Source organism: Equus quagga, chromosome 2 (assembly GCF_021613505.1).
Source record: "Equus quagga isolate Etosha38 chromosome 2, UCLA_HA_Equagga_1.0, whole genome shotgun sequence".
Classification (NCBI taxonomy): Eukaryota; Metazoa; Chordata; class Mammalia; order Perissodactyla; family Equidae; genus Equus; species Equus quagga.
The window spans coordinates 132,453,267-132,470,270 of NC_060268.1; the positions used below are offsets into that span (position 1 = coordinate 132,453,267).

The window sequence follows — 17,004 nt, forward strand, 5'->3', positions numbered from 1 at the left end:
TATTAAAAATGAAACTATAACTCCATTTGGAAATACTTTAACACACCTTATATATCATAATGAAGTAACACAAAGAAACTTTTTTAAACAGAGGATTTCTCTCTAAAGCTTAAATGTAAGGCAGACAGACATCTGACTTTCAAACAGATGGAAATCCAGAACATTTCCAGCGTACATAAAATTGAATTTTGTGTTATATTTTATGTCTGAGTCAGCTAACTAATACAAATCGATGGCTGGGTTTCTGTACTAATTGTTTTTTCTTATCTTCCCTTTCTAACATCCAACTTTAACAATTCAGTGTTTCTTCTGTAATTGCATGGATAAGCATTCCAGAATGTACATGCTTTTAATAATTTGCACTGTGATTTGTAATATTAAGTGTATGCATATGTTGTCTATTATTTAATAAGACATAATCAATAATAAATAATATCAATTCATGGAACCCAACATATGTACTCTGATGCAAGAAAAAAATACAAGTTGTCACTAATAAAATGAGTTTATTTTATATTATGTTTTCAAAAAACACATTTGTAAAATTACCCCCATTCTAGGCCTAAAGATAGCCTTTACAAAGGATTAAAAAATTACAAAACTGCTTTCTCTTAACTATTAATATTAAAGTACATAGATTTAAAAGGTTTAGAAGAGAAAATATTAATTCATGGTCAATGTTTAAAGAGTTAATATACATTAAAACTGTAGGCTACTAGTAGAAGATTAAATCTTAAGAAACATTTAGAGAAAAAAGCTGTACTTTCCTTTCAGAAAGGTCTACTCTTAAATGATGCTTACTAAGAAATACACACTGCATACCAGTGACAATGCTCTTCTCAAAATTTACCTAATTGCTTTGCAAATGAATCAACCTACACAAGAGAAAACACAGGAAATTGCTTTTCAATACATATTAATGCCTTAATTTTCCTGATAAAAGGAAATCAAAATAAAAATTTAGTCCATTCCAATTAAAAATACAAATTAATGATGTTTAATATAAGATAGTATTGTATTATTTTTAACAATACAAAACTTCAAGCATTCCAGAAGCACAAACTGTGTCATTCCAAAAAAACGAAAGAAAACATATTTATCTAACCAATGTTTTATAGAAATTTGGAATATTTACATACTTTATAACACTGTAGAAATCTTTGGTGATGACATATGGATTAAGTTCCCTGAAAACACTTTAATAATTTTGTTCCATCAATCTGTGTCAAGTATTTATAATTAGTAGTGCTGGCAGTATAATTTTCTAGCCAAATCCACATGCATATAATGAAGTGCATGGAGGGAATCTTATGCAGGACCTAGGTGGGTTTACACAATTAATTACTTAGCAGTAAGGGTTATTTCTGCCTCATTTTTATACCAGAAAAAAATATGGTAAACTAAAGAACAGACCAATTCTTACTTCTAAACAAACTCTGGAAATAGTTAATATTAATTAACAAGTTGAATGAATATAGAATAAAATAAAACACTGGCTACAATTTCCAGATAAACTTTAACAGCTACCAAAATAGCGCCCTAAATAGGCTTCTGCAGCATCTGATGCTCACTCACCAAGTGGTGGTGGTGGGAAAGCAAGGCACTGTGGTCTAGGGATGAATATACCTCTTTTAAAAACACTACGCTTAAAAGCAGAGAAACAAAAAATGACCTGCACCACCTTAACAGGAAAAAAATTTATAAGCTTATTATACAAAGTTCAAAGGAAAGGGCACGCTAAAACACATAAGAGAAAATAAGCAAACTTTAAGCAATGTAAGAAAAGGAGAGAAAGGAAATGATAGAACAGCAAGATGACATCGGCTATATGTAAGGATGTAACAGTAGAAATATATCAGGGGAAGCATTATGAGTGGGAAGAGATACAATTAAACAGAAGGACTTGCATCACCTCTTTGGGATTGGTGTTGTCTTTGATTAAACGTTTCGATTCTAGAAGTGTAGAGGGATAAATAATTCCTCCAACTTAGAACAGTATATATGAGTTTGCCATTATTAAAGAATAGGTTTAATACTGAGATTAGACTTGAAAAAGATAAAATGGTACAAATCAGCCCCCACAGGTAATGTTTTTGATACAAAGTCACTAACATGACCTTGTCAGGCAATTTGATATGACACTGCCTTCGGGTAGGAAAGACAAGTATGGCGTAGCATTTCTATTAATGTCTAGTATTAGGAAATATAAATAAAACTCTCTTCCAAGACTTTATAATCAGAATTCACCGGAATTTTGAACACAAATCAAAGAGTCTTTCCAGAAACTAAGAGGGTAAAAATCAGTCAAGGTAAAGTAGATGAAGATATTCATAGAATTAAACTTTGGGAGAAAAGAAGTTGAATGATTTTTTACTTACTTTATATATCAAGGATGTGAGATAATCTAGAAAACATCTTAAGATATCTCAAGAGAAATACATGAATTATATTAGGGCCCTCCTCAGTAAACATTGTTCTCTGCCAACACTCTGAGGAGGTCCTAAATATAAACTGCCAGCCAGCTTCACTTCTTAAAAAGTAGAAAGGTCAAAGAGCTCACAAATCTCTCTCGTTTTTTCTTTTGGACAAACAAGTAGAACAGTAAATTATCTGAACAAGTATAATTGTCAAGTTTGATTTCTGCTCACTAAAATCATCACTAGAAATATATGGGCTTGGAATTCATAATGCATAGTTATCAATGCAACCTAAAAAACCCTTAAAGTTCAGTAATTCAAAATATCTTGGATTGAAAAAATAATAATTTTCTAATATCTATTCTTACAGCTTCTAATAAGTAAGATTAACAATGTCTGCATTTTGCACTGGCACCTAGCTTCAGGAAATTATCTTCGCCAGAAGCGAAGTGGTTCAAATGATTCTAGTCAATGCCAGATTTATAAATCTGCAGCTCACATCAGTGCCAAGCTTGTGAATGGACTGGCTGTTGGGATAATTTCATTGAATTAGAAGAGACCTAAATGCTATACTGGTCTCCGACACTATTTCACAAAAGCTACTACTTTTAAAGGCTGAAAATACAACCAGTGTTGTTAAGAACATGCTAAGTTCAACCACTATTTAGAGCTAACTATGGAAAACTGGTTAATGTTTATTTAACTTCTTATCTGTAAAGATAATTAGAAATAATTAAAATTGAAAAATTAGCTATATTTTTATATTATTAAAATCAAATAAATTTAACAAAACCCACAGGAAAAGAGATGATGCAATTCAAGGCATAAATTTGACATGTTAGAATATGACAATTAACGATAAAGATAGCGTCAATAAAACAAAATAAATGTACAGTTGCAAAATAAGTAAACAACTTTCAAGTGTGCAAAACTAGTCAGGAATAAAAGTGCTATGTGGATACCTGGTTTTCAAATGTTTGTTTTGAAAACTTTCATTGATGGTGGAAAAACTAGAAAGGATTAAAAAAGTAAAAACATCAGGAATACATAAAACTTACTTTATCTTACATTATGCCCTTGTTCTATCATTGCTGGATCAGAGGCCCATTTAATTACTATCCTCATGTGACAGATATAACATAAATGGAGGTAAACACAATACATTACCACAAAGGCTGATGTATCTTAACCATAAAAAGACTCTTTTCAAGTATACTGTGGGTTTGCGTTTCATCTCATATCCCAGGCACTCAATGTTGTGGAGTAATTTCAAAACAGATAACACAATTTTTTATTATTTCTGATACACACACACACACACACACACACATATATGTTTTGCATAACTACCTTTAGTAGTCAAGATTTGGAAGTAATTGTTAAAGAAGTAAAACCTTTAAATTGATGAAAGTAAACCCTATCACCGCCACGATTTAAATAATTATTTTAATGTGTAAATCCTGAATATATAATGTTAGAAAAAAAAGTCGATGTATTAGCATAATTTGTCTTGGGATACTTGAAGTGTATATGACTAAAAATACACCTGTGGTCTCTTCTTTACTTTATATTTTAGTGACCCATACCGCACCTGAAGAGAGAAACATGTTATTACAAATTGGATGATTACTTTTTGAAATTAGATAGGACTTAAAAGTTCATAATCGTAGTAATAATTGCTTAAATTTTCTGACATAAAGAATCAATTATCCTATAAGTGTGTACTCAAAACACAGCACTACTTATATACTCAAAAATGTAGTTGGTACTATGTTGGATATATGCTGTAGACTATCATGGCTGATAACAAATAAAAACATTAACCGATATTATTTATGCTTCGCTTGGTACATGTCAGTGAACATTGCTCACAATGATCTGAGGCTGTTCACTAGAATCCTCCACTGCTTTCTGGGCATAAAGACAATATATTATTACAGATAAACTTTTAATGTTTAATCCTCATGTAGGGTTGGTTCAAAGTGAAACTATATAGTTAATTTCATTAGTTGCTTTCTTTGCTTATGCCTAGGGCTGGCACTGAGTACTCATGACAACCATGGGATTTGCTATGTGAGAATACCACTTTCTACTTATAGTGGAAGACTAGGAATTTACTATTTTCTAAATTTCCAGAGATCCTAATACATCAGATCTGAATAAAGAATTTTAAATATACCTGATGCTCTACCATCCCAATCCTTCATTTACGGATCATTAATATCCTGAATGATAATACAGCAGGGAGAGCCCTTAATACTAATTACAGGAAAACAACTCTATAGTTGACTAACCTCTTTGCGGCCTCTCACGGTTTTCACAGATTTCATGCTTTGCGATCTTCGAAGCCCTTTGTGTGCCACCATCTCATCATCTGAATATGGCCCATCCGCTTCCTCATCTGTTTTCTCATCTCCGTCTCTCAGTGGAATTCCATAACCTAAATGAGTTGTCAAAACCAGCATGTTTTGGTCAAAGGATACCAGTCAGTGCTGCCTCTTCACTCTGCATGGTTTGTATTTGCCTGATTACTCCTCTTCCTTTCTCATCTGGAATGTGCTCCCTGCCCTTCATCATTAATCTGGGCCCCTGGCACTATTCTAGATGAAGTTCTTAACTCATTTATTCCAGGAAGTTTTCTCTGACCCTTCCTATTTTTACTATGTATTTTTCAGAATAACTAAAAATAATTTATTTTTGAGTAGGTAACACATTTTATCTTGTTCAAAAATCAAAGACTATAAATAGTGAAAAGTCTCTTTCTGTCCTTTCTCCTTTTCATGAATTCTAAACAACCTGAGAACTTGTGTTTTAGTCTTTCATTTGTACTTTTGACTTTAATTAAGAATAAGCACCCCCCCCGCCCCGCCCCCCGCAATGTGTCAAATCTTTTGTCACGATTAGGAATGATAGGGTGAACTTAAGGAGTCATATAAGACCCAAAGGGGCTACAACTTTGGGCATGATAAGTTCACTGGGGGCAGGTGATGGAGATGTTAAACCAACACTGTTGCAGCTGCTGAAATAAAACCCAGCCAGAAAGGCTACAGTAATTAGAAATATCACAAGCTATGATGACAGATGTTAGTCAAAGAAAATAGCCAGCATCAGGAGGTCAGTTAGAGGTTGTGTGGGTGTGCTAACAGGCTGCTTTGTGTAGCTACAAAGACTTAACATTGGCCAATACAGTAGTCGCCCCCATCCTTGGAGGATACAATCCAAGGTCCCCAGTGGATACCTGAAATGGTGGATAGTACCAAACCCTATATATAATGTTTTTTCCTATGCATACAGACCTGTGATAAAGTTTAACTTATAAATTAGGCATAGTAAGAGATTAATAACAACTAATAATAAAGTAGAACAATTATGACAATATACTGTAATAAAAGTTACGTGAATGTGGTCTTTCTCAAAATGTCTTATCGTACTGTACTCATCTTTCTTATTGTGAGGATGTGAGATGATAAAATGCCTACGTGATGAGATGAAGAGACATAGGCATTGTGACATAGCTAGGCTACTACTGACCCTCTGATGATACGTCAGAAGGAGGATCATCTGCTTCCGGTAACCGCAATTGTGGATAAGGGGGGACTACTGTATTACAACATTCAGGCAGTCAGCTGGTTATTGTTAGGAAGTCTGAGAGCACCTAAGGCTGTGATTCAGGGATAAGAACGATCTCACTCCTGAAGAAGTGGTTCTCAAACTTATTAGAGTTTATTAGCACAAACTTATTAGCACATATTATAGTTATATGGAGAACTTATTACTACACAGATTGCTGGGCCTGGGGCAAAGCTGAGAATCTACATTTCTAACAAGTTCCCTGGTGATGCTTATGGTACTGGTCCAGGCCCACACTTTGAGAACCACTACTTGGATGGAGCAAGAGAAGTCTAAGGCAACCAGAGCACTAGGTAGGTTATAAGGACAAGGGTGAGGTTACAAGGTTCAAATTCTCCTTTAATAAAGTAAGGAGCATTAAAAACCTAAATCTTTAGGTGAGAAAAAAGTATCAGGTTTTCCAGGCTTAAGAGGGGCAAGGAAAGGACTCCTTGTATATTAAGCAAGTACAGTTTTATGCTGCCAGACTTCTAGGATAGAAATTAGGAAGGATTTGGAAGTAGAATCAGTCATTATTTAGGCTGAGATCCTTTGTTTTCCTGCAGCAGGCCAAGGAAGTGTGTTCTAGGTATAAGAGACAGCATGTGCAAAGGCACTACGGCAGCGGGGAGCATGACTGCCTGGAAGAACTGTGAGGAGGCCAGTGTGGCCAGGGGAGGGGATGGGGTCAGCAGTCCTGGGAAAATGCTCCTGATGCAATATTAAGTGGAAAAAAAAATGTACATATAAAAACAAACAAAGGAAAAACATAAAAATGAAACCATTATATCTCTTGGAAGTGGGCTTTTAGGTGATTTTAAATTTCTTAATTTTTCCTTTTTTTTAAATTGCCAAATTTTTATTTAAAAAAATTATATTACTTCTATAACTGGGGAAAATAAACCAGAAAAAATTATTTTTAGATTGTCATTGCTAGATTTGTCTCCATTGCTGTTGCTTATACAATATTCCTAATTCCAACATAATAAAAACTAAGGTAAAACACAGAATGTGGAATCAAGGAAAGAGTCAGAAAGGAAGTGACTGATCAAAAAGTTCTCTAAGGCCACAGGTGAAACATAAGACTACACTTCAACAAACATAGCCCTTGCTATTTTAACTGCATCTTATTTAATATGACTAGGAATTGGAAATTCATTCAAAAGATGATTATATATACATCTTATTCCGTCTTTGTTCCCTAATTTCAGCTGAAAAAAAATCTCACTAGCTTTCTAATTATGGTTTCAGGAAAAGTGGTAGATTGATTCATTATTCCACAAGTATTTTTTAAAATTCTACTATGTGTGAGGCAGTGTGCTAAATCATGGGGATACAATGATGACAAAGCTATCTTTTTCCATCCTAAGAAACCTATAGTCTCATAGGGGAAGCAGACTCTAATGGGCATTACAATACTGTAATAAATGCTATGAATAGAAGATAAGGGGGGGCTGTCCCCATGGCTGAGCGGTTAAGTTTGCGCGCTCCACTTCAGCGGCCCAGGGTCTTGCCAGTTTGGATCCTGGGCTGGGACCTAGCACTGCTCATCAAGCCATGCTGAGGCAGTGTCCCACAGAGCAGAACCAGAAGGACCCACAGCTAGAATATACAATGATGTACTGGAGGGGTGGGGGGGAAGGAGGAAGGGAAGGAGAAGAAGAAAAAGATGGGTAACAGATGTTAGCTCTGGGGCCAATCCTTAAAAAAAAAAGAAGAAGATAAGGACAAGGTGCTATGGGAGCAGAGAGTAAGAAAATTAACTCAGCCTGGTGGCAGGGGGCAGTGGGTTTGAGAGAAGACTTCTTGTAGGAGGTGGCAGCTAAGCTGAATTCTGAAAGGCTCATGATTCTATATTCCTAGCACATGATGGACCAAGGCTGAGGAGCCAATATACTGCATGCTATTGAGTTTGGACTTCATCAGAGTGCAATGGGGGGGTGGGGGGGAGCAGGGCACTGAAGCATTTTAAGCAGAAGTGTGACATGATTAGATTTGGGTTCTTTAAAAGATTCTTCTTGCACTTTGGACAAGAAGTAGAAGAGACTAGAAGCAGGGAGGTTATTGCAGTATGGCAGGTCAGAAACGATGGAGTCCAAGGAGTGAGGACAAAGTAGCCAAATTTGGGATCTATTAGGAGGTGAAACTGACAAGTTTAACTTAACTTACTGAACCAAACCCTGCATCAAAAAGAAACGAGTTAAGTCAAATATCTTCACTAAAATATGCATTTTCTATTCCACTTAAAATCTGGAAATGACTACGTATGAAAATTCTGCTGTAAGTGGTGGAAATAATGTTGGTCAAAGTTGTCCAAGGATTCAGAAGAGAGGGAGACCTGAGATTATGAGAAGCCTAAATCTGGATGCCATATCAGAGGAGGAATTCAGCGAGGCAGAGGAGTGGTTTATGGGTCTGCCAAGCCTGGGCAAGGTGAAGCTGACGGGGTAAAGCTGGGACCAGACAAAGGCGATGCTAAGGCCGGCTGCTTCACATCATCAATCTAGACTGGACAGAGCCTGTGGAACAGTGTGTTCCATGCCCCTTTGTGAGGAGCAGTGACTGGGGATCCAAGAACGAGGAGCCTCTGTTGCTGTGGACCTGGGGCCGAAGGTTGCAGCTGCTTGGCCAGATTCAGCCTAGAGCTCTGTTACCATTTTAGGAAATTAGCAACCGCTTTTGCAAACTGACCTGGTTTTATTCACAGCCTGTACATCTTAGAGTTGGTATATTTTGTTTTCCCTCTTTATAATAATAGCCGATATTGATCTAGTACTTAGCATTTACCAGGCACTGTTCTAAGCAGTTTCCATGTATTACTGTAAGTGTAGAATCATAGAAAGTTCGATTTGGAAGACAACTCAGGTACTGTGGTAGAAGGATCCCTGGACCTATATCAGGAGAAATGAGTATTTTGCCACTTATTAGCTGAGACCTTCAATGAGTCTTGCTTCTCCCTGGGCCTGTTTTTTAAATTAAAAAAATTTTTTTTTGAGGAAGATTAGCCCTGAGCTAACATCTGCTGCTAATCCTCCTCTTTTTGCTGAGGAAGACTGGCCCTGAGCTAACATCTGTGCCCATCTTCCCTTACTTTATATGTGGGATGCCTACCACAGCATGGCTTGCCAAGTGGTGCCATGTCCACACCCGGGATCCGAACTGGCAAACCCCAGGCCACCGAAGTGGAATGTGCACACTTAACCACTGAGCCACTGGGCCGGTCCATGGGCCCCAGTTTTCTTATCTGGTAAGGCGGTGAGACAGATGAGAGATGAATGAGTTTCTGTATGAATGCCAACTCTGAGCTAGCTGAGCTGTCTGGGCACTATGTTGAGTGGGATTCTGAGGCAGCATGGGAAAGTGCCACAACCTCAGGCACAGGAGCAGGGAGTAGGCATGCCACCTATTTGCTGTCTTTTTTTTTTTTCCTGAACAAGTAAGCTAACATCTGTTGCCAATCTTCCTCTATTTTATATGTGGGTTGCTGCCACAGCATGGCCACCACCGAGTGGTGTAGGTCTGCGACAGGAAACTGAACCCGGGCTGCCGAAGTGGAGTGTGCTGAACTTAACCACTAGCCTATGGGGCCGGCCCCTATTTGCTGTCTCTGACTAAAGCATCTCTAAGGTTCCTTCCTGCTCAAATTTTTTGAATTCATAGTTCCAGCCCAACTGTCTCACTAAGTATAGTCTCTTTATAAACTAAAAAGAGAATAAGACTTAGGTTAGGAACTTTGGACAGCTCATTTCTGTCGTTGAGGATGTAGTCTTTGACAAATAATCTCCTTAAGTCTCAGTTTATTCATCTACAAAATAAGGATAAAAATATTTAACCTGCACAGTCATCTTAAGGATTAAACAAATATGTAAAGCATCTAAAACAAAACAATCTCTTTATGTGCTGGTACTGAAACTGAATGTTGAACCACTTTTAACTAACATGGGAGCAGCAGGTTCTTGGCAGAAAAAATACTTCCACTTGACCAAAAACGTGGTGTTCTTTCAAAGGAAGTGAACATCATGTTCAAGGTGTCTGTTTTCCTCCAAAAAGCACTTTGAGGGATCTGTTTTTCCCATAGTGACAACAGGCAGATTTGAATAACTTCACCAAAGCAAGACTTCTCTTGACCAGCTAACTTCAAACCACTCAGAGCAGGCCATGATGAGTTTTCAAAAGGGACCCACTTTTCTAGATATGTGAGTTTGCTTGTGCAAACCATCAGAGCTTCTGCAGTGAATGTACTGATCACATAAACTGGGAAACAGACTTTGCAATGTGAATGTAATGCCCACACTGAAAAACGTATCAATTTGCTTTTTTTTTCTTGAGCAACTTTGGAAGTAAATGAAATGGAAAAAATTCATGACAGAAAAAAATGAGTACCTTAATTATTTTTCAAAAGGAAGAGTACTGTTGTTTTATTTCCTACTTTGAGTAACAGGTTGATTAAAAAAAAAATCACTAAAATCCCACTCCTCAGAGCTAAATACTGTTAACAATTTCGTAATACCCTTCCAGACTCTCTTCTATGTATATACATATTTGAAAAATAATTTTACATATTTTAATCCATTTCATTTGTCTATTGTGTCTCTACAGTATAGGATTATAAAACATACTATTTCATTGTTATTGTTTATTCCCCCACAATCTGGATATGTTTTCATGCCAGTAAGTATAGACTGACATTATTTAGTATTTTTCCTGGCTAATAAACTACCTTTCTGCTTAACCATTTCTCTTAGGCATTTGGTTTATTTCAATATTTTATTACTACAAACATCAATGAGATGAACACTCTTGTACGTACATCTTCGAACATTTGTTTGATTATTTCCTTATGACATATTCCCAGAAGTTTCTTGTTGATTTAAAGGGAATAAATTTTGATAATGATTGCCAGATTGTCACCCAAAAGATTACTCCACTTTAAACTCTCATAACAAGTGTAGGCTAGTGTTGGTTTTAAAACATGTCCATAAACTCTGACACTTGTCTCCTCTTCTCTTAAATCTCCAGGGCCTTTGTAGGTACCTGCCTCAACAAACAGCCTCAAGGCGGAAGTGATGCTGCATAACTTCTGCCTTTTCTCTTGGGACACTGGCTCTGGGAGCCTTCAGCTGCTAGGTAAGAAGTCCAATGACCCTCAGAGTCCCTCAGAGACCATGTAGGGAGACACAGAGAGAAAGAGATGCTGGAGAAGCCCCAGCTGTTTCAGCCAGCAGCTGTTTGACTCTTCCCAGCTCAGACACCGGACATCTGAGTGAAGAAGCCTTGGGGAGTATGACTGCAGCCCCAGCTACTGTCTGATGATAGCTGCATAACACCCTGAGCAAGGACTGCCTTGCTGAGCCCTGTCATCCCCATATTTGGGAGCAAAACAAATGACTGGTTTTTCTAAGCCACTGTTTGGGGGTGGTTTGTTAGGCAGCAATAGATAATTAGAAGAGTTACCAACACAGGGCATTGTTAATTAAAAATTTTCTTTTGCCCATCTGGTGAGCAAAATTTACTGTTAGTACTATTTCTTTGACTGTCTGTGAGGCTGAATACCTTTTTCACGTATTTCTTGTTCAGCTATATTGACAATAGTTGACTTGAAAGAGTTCTTGAATAGTTAAAATCTGAACCTTTTGCCTGTAACATATAATGAGAATATTTCTTACAGTTGTAGTTTGTCTTTTGTCTCCCATGGTGTGGGTTTTTTCTCTCTATATGGTGGTTTTATGTTTTTATTTATATAGAAAAATCTCTGACACTTTTCCTTTATGTTTTCTGGTTTGGATGATCTATCTTGAGAGTATAAAAATATACATAGGAATTTCCTACTATATGGTTTAATTTCTTATATTTGTCTTAGTCTTTTAAGGATTTATGTTGATCAAAGGTTTGAGGTTGAGGGACAACTTCATTTCTTCCTCACCTTCCAAGTCTAGCATTTATCCTAACACCATCTATTGATCTGCCTTTCCCCTGCCAAATTGAAAGCCATCATTCTCATCTGGCAAATTTCCATGTATATCTGGATTTGTGTCTATCTAGACTATCTATTATTATCATTGCTTCAACTATTTCTGTCCTAGAGCCATACTACTTTCTTAAAAATATTGCCAAGAGAGAAACTTGGTTAAATTTTTTCCCTCAGGGCAGAAAATCTCAGAATATATACTATTCTGTAGAAAGTGTGGAATCTGGGCAAAGTAATGCGTATAAAAGTTTTAATTCCATAACTGAACAAGTACCTTTCTCGTACTGCTAGGACTTACTTTGTATTTTTATAAATCTTAAGTTAATTTAATTTCATGGTTTGAAATTTAAAAGAACTAAACAGCACCTCACTATCTTAAAATATTTTAGTCACACCATTTTAAATTTAATAGATGAATACAATAAAAACAATGTTATGGGTTTTCATATTTGTAATCCTGTTTTCATTTAAATAATTGGAATATAATTCTTAACCAATTCTAAGGAAAATTTTTGAATAAACTGTGGATAAAGGACTCATTACTGGTCCAAATTAGCAAAATATATATAATCAGAATCACCTAATTTTTAAATGCATATTAAGAAAATGTGGGGCCGGCCCGGTGGTGCAGCGGTTAAGTGCACATGTTCTGCTTTGGTGGCTTGAGGTTTGCTGGTTCAGATCCTGGGTGTGGACATCCGCTTGGCAAGCCATGCTGTGGTAGGCGTCCCACATATAAAGTAAAGGAAGATGGGCATGGATGTGAGCTCAGGGCCAGTTTTCCTCAGCAAAAAGAGGAGAATTGGCAGCAGATGTTAGCTCAGGGCTAATCTTCCTCAAAAAAAACAAAACAAAACAAACAAACAGACAAAAAATGCATAGGGGCTGGCCCGGTGGCAAATGGTTAAGTTTGCATGTTCCATTTTGGCAGACCCAGGTTTGCCGGTTCGGATCCCAGGTGCGGCCTATGCACCACTTGTCGAGCCATGCTGTGGCAGGCATCCCACATATAAAGTAGAGGAAGATAGATGGGCACAGATGTTAGCTCAGGGCCAGTCTTCCTCAGCAAAAAAGAGGAGGATTGGTGGCAGATGTTAGCTCAGGGCTAATCATCCTCAAAAAAAAAAAAAAAAAGGAAAATGCATATATTAGGAACTACTTTTACATTATTAATGTATTAAGGATGATAGTTCAAAGTTCAATGGTTCCTCACTCTTAAGGGCATTACTACCTTAATCCCAACAGCCAATGCTTAATTACTGCCTCAGAAAATAGCCACCAACTTTATAAAGTTATTCATTTTGGGGAGAACTTAAAAGAAAGTTTACTACTTTTTCTTTATATGAAGGGACTATTATTTTTCAAATCACTTTTAATTATAAAGGATGATTTTCAATCTCCCTCAAAAGAAAACTTCTACGTAAAAAAACAAAGATCAAGGAGCCCTGTACCTTACGGACTTAATAGTACACTAACAAGAAATGTCCTGCAGATCTTTGTTCTCAGCTGAGCCTTGAACTACAACCTTATTATATGGGATAAATTGACTAAGGAACTATGTCTTTTTATTTATGTGTATGTTTCTAAGATCACAATAATTTATTAAACTTTTAGAATATATCAACTATGACATGCTCCTAATTTACAGTGGAATATACTACAAGTCACTTCTTGAACTAGAGTGTATAATTTCAACACATTTTCCATTGGAGTAATCCTATTTTCAAACTGAGTCATCTTTTGTCACCTACTTAAAATTTTTCATCTTGTGAGTCAATATCCTTATTTGTTCACAGCACTTACACTAAAGAGTGTTTAACTATAAAAAACTCCTTAGATGTCTCTCCATAGTCTGACTAGCAAGAGTATTGATCAGAGGTCAAAACTAGTGCTGGTGGGAGGGAGGTGGTGGTAACCACACCCACCACTTCTAAAAATTCATGGGCAGCACAAGAGGCTACAGCTACTTTCTTAGCTGGATTATCTCCAGAGTCAACAAAGGGCAAGCACTACACTTATTTAGAGAAAATTTAGAGAAAGAGAACTACAGTTAAATGTGAAGCTCAAAAATATAAGCTTAAGAATAAATTTTGTCTGCTCAAATTCAGAGAGTTACCAGGTGTTATTTTAGTACCCATCTTGACTCCAAATCCCAATGATGAAAGAACGATATATTAAAACAAACAAGCACACCTGCTGATTCACTGGAGGCGAGTTTACTTTTCTTTTTTGTTTCTGGGAGGGTTTGGTAGGGTCTTTGTCCCACAGGTTCATCACCCTGGATGGTCGTTAGATCATGCATACTGAAACTTCGTAAACGTTCAGTTATTGCTCCTTGGCTCTATTTAACAGAGAAGTGATAGATCCAAAAAAAAACCACACTTTAAAATATTTAAAACATTCGCATTTAACTTTCCCTTCACATTATATCATGAAGCTTATTCATTTTATCATGAAACTTTCAGAAAAGTTCAAAGAATGGTACAGTGGATAACCATATATCATTTATATTTTGCTGTATTGCTTTATCACATATCTACTACATATCCATCCATCATTCCACTTCTTAATGCATTTCAGAGTAAATGGTAAACATCAATACATTCCACCCCCAAACATTTCAGCTTAAAATTTAATTTTGGAATGTAAAAAAAAGTGTATGATGAGCTTACCCTTATGCTATTAGCATTGATAATTTTGCTGTCTTCTAAAAACTAGCACTTTGGGGCTGAAGTTTATGAGCAGAAAGAGTTTTTTAAAGTAAAAGAGATGCTGTTTTAAAGCTAAGCTAAATCAGGAGTGCTAATGACTCTACCTAGAACAAGGTAAAAAGATTTAAGAGCCAAAGAATCTTAGATATGAAATGACATTCAGTTAATGAATTCACTATCTGGCAAGGCATATCTACTACTGTACAATTTGACTTTAAGTCATTTTAAAGCCTTAACAATATGGTAGACACTAGGCACGTGTGGATACACAAATTTACATGAACTAAAATTAAATAAACTTAAGAATTCAGTTCCTTAGTTGCACTAGCCACAACAAATGCCCACAGCCACATGTGGCTAGTGACTACTGTTACTGGACAGTGTAGATATAGAACACTTCTATTACTGCAGAAAGGTCAGTGATTTCATCATCACACAGCTTTGAAAGGGACATTTCTGAACTTTTCAGACATAACTACATTTCCCCCCAAGTATAAAGCTTTGTAAAGAGAAAAAAATAATTTCTCAACTTAGCCACTCTGAAAATTTGCATGGCATATAGATGACTCATTTCTTATTTATAGCTGGATTAAAAATATTCTTCTAAAGGGTTTTTACACTTCTTCTTCTTCTCACACATGTGAATTTATGATTGCTTCTAATTATAACGTTACTGTAGAAACTCATCCATAATGGTTCATCCCTAAATTTCAAAGCCCAAGGTACTATAAACATTCAAACATCACTGCTAAAATATTTTACACTGAAGAAAAAGGTCTTGATTCATGAGTCCTGATTCAGCTGCTCTGAGTTAGTGGGATCCTATTATGTCAAAACCAAACATCATTTCCACACCCCACTTAAGCTTTGTATTTCTACCATATTTTTTGATGTGAAAAGGAATTACTAAATTAAAGGGTCTACACCCTCAATAAAAATAACTGGATTCTATACATCTTTTAACATTCTTGGCATGGTTTAATTAATTATATTCTCTATCAGTTATCATTTACTTATTAAACAGAGGATGACAGATGACTTCAGAGACATACCAAAAGGAAGTGACCAATGTTCATCTGAAACAGATGCCTTGTTTTCTCAGAACTGTCATTTTCTTTATTCCTACCTTGTTATTTCTGTGCTTTCTCTCAGCAATTCTTGACTTTTTACCTACTGCCGAACAGATGATAAATGGCATACACGTCCATGATACCCTCTACCCAACTCAGGTGTGATTTCCAAGGCTGGGTGTAACTTGTAAACACTCCCACTCAAGAAAGTACATCTCCGAATGTGAGTGAGTCAAAGTGCCATTCAATCAGTCTAGCTTTATATCATCCACAAATTTTAGTATCTTTAATGAGTATAATCAACTAATTACTTAGGGCGTATCTCACAAAAGAACTCACATATTATTGTTAGTTCTATTATTGTACTCTGTATATTTTGGCTCCAGAGCAAGATTTTAAGAAACTAGAGGAGGAGGACAAATCTTAAGGTTCTTCTGTTCTCCCAGTGCACCTGACAGAGTACTGATATTAAGTATGTAATAAGTAAACTAAATACTCTCTTTATACCTCCTCTTTGTCATTACTCTTGACTGCCAGAGAGTTCTCCTTTGATAGCAGCATGTTTTAATGTAAACACTTGAGTTTACATGCAGAGGTTCAGCAGCAAACTACAGGTATGGACGTGGGCATCTATATGGGCAGATTACACCACCCACCAAAGGTTTGCTTCAGGTTTAGATTAAAGGTGAGCTAGGACTAACCCTGAGATGTCTGGTGATCTATTTACAGCCTGGATTTTAACGTAGCTCTTGAGTAACCAACTCTGTAGCCTCAGTATTATCAATCCCCTCAAGGCTTCAAGAAAGGCCAGGTACTGTCGAGAAAAGCAAAAAGGGGCTGTGTACGCTCTCTGAGGACCCATAGATCTTTAACAGCCATTATCACCTTGAAAATTGGATTTTCCACTGCATATTTTCTTATGGGCCCAGAAGAGAACTAATATGGGAATATGGGAGAGAATTATTGCAGTATTATGAACTTCAAAAACATTATATAAGTTATAAACATCTAATGTGACCACTTTGAAGGAGAGGTGTAATTATAAAATAATCACATCTAAAGGCAGACCTATTCCCTCCAATTTTTATATCTTCAGCACAAAAAGTCCATTAATAAGGGAATTATGTTTGCAATAAAATGTTGAGTGGAAATACCTCCCCTCTACCTTGGAATTCTCAATCATATGCATAATATGGTTGCAAGTATGAAGTATAGTTATAAGGTGACAG

At 36.4% G+C, this 17,004-nt stretch overlaps 1 protein-coding gene across 1 annotated transcript in view; it reads right to left on the reverse strand.

Annotated features, from left to right (window-relative positions):
* Positions 1 to 492: 492 nt before the first annotated feature.
* REEP3 (receptor accessory protein 3) overlaps positions 493 to 17,004 on the reverse strand; it is a 52,908-nt gene continuing 36,396 nt past the window's right edge. Inside the window, exons 6-8 of the mRNA XM_046652816.1 lie at positions 14,188 to 14,335; positions 4,712 to 4,857; positions 493 to 4,008 (exon numbers count right to left, since the gene is read on the reverse strand). Of these exons, the coding sequence (XP_046508772.1) occupies positions 3,952 to 4,008; positions 4,712 to 4,857; positions 14,188 to 14,335 (351 nt within the window). The 3' untranslated portion in view covers positions 493 to 3,951. The remainder of the gene's footprint in view (positions 4,009 to 4,711; positions 4,858 to 14,187; positions 14,336 to 17,004) is intronic.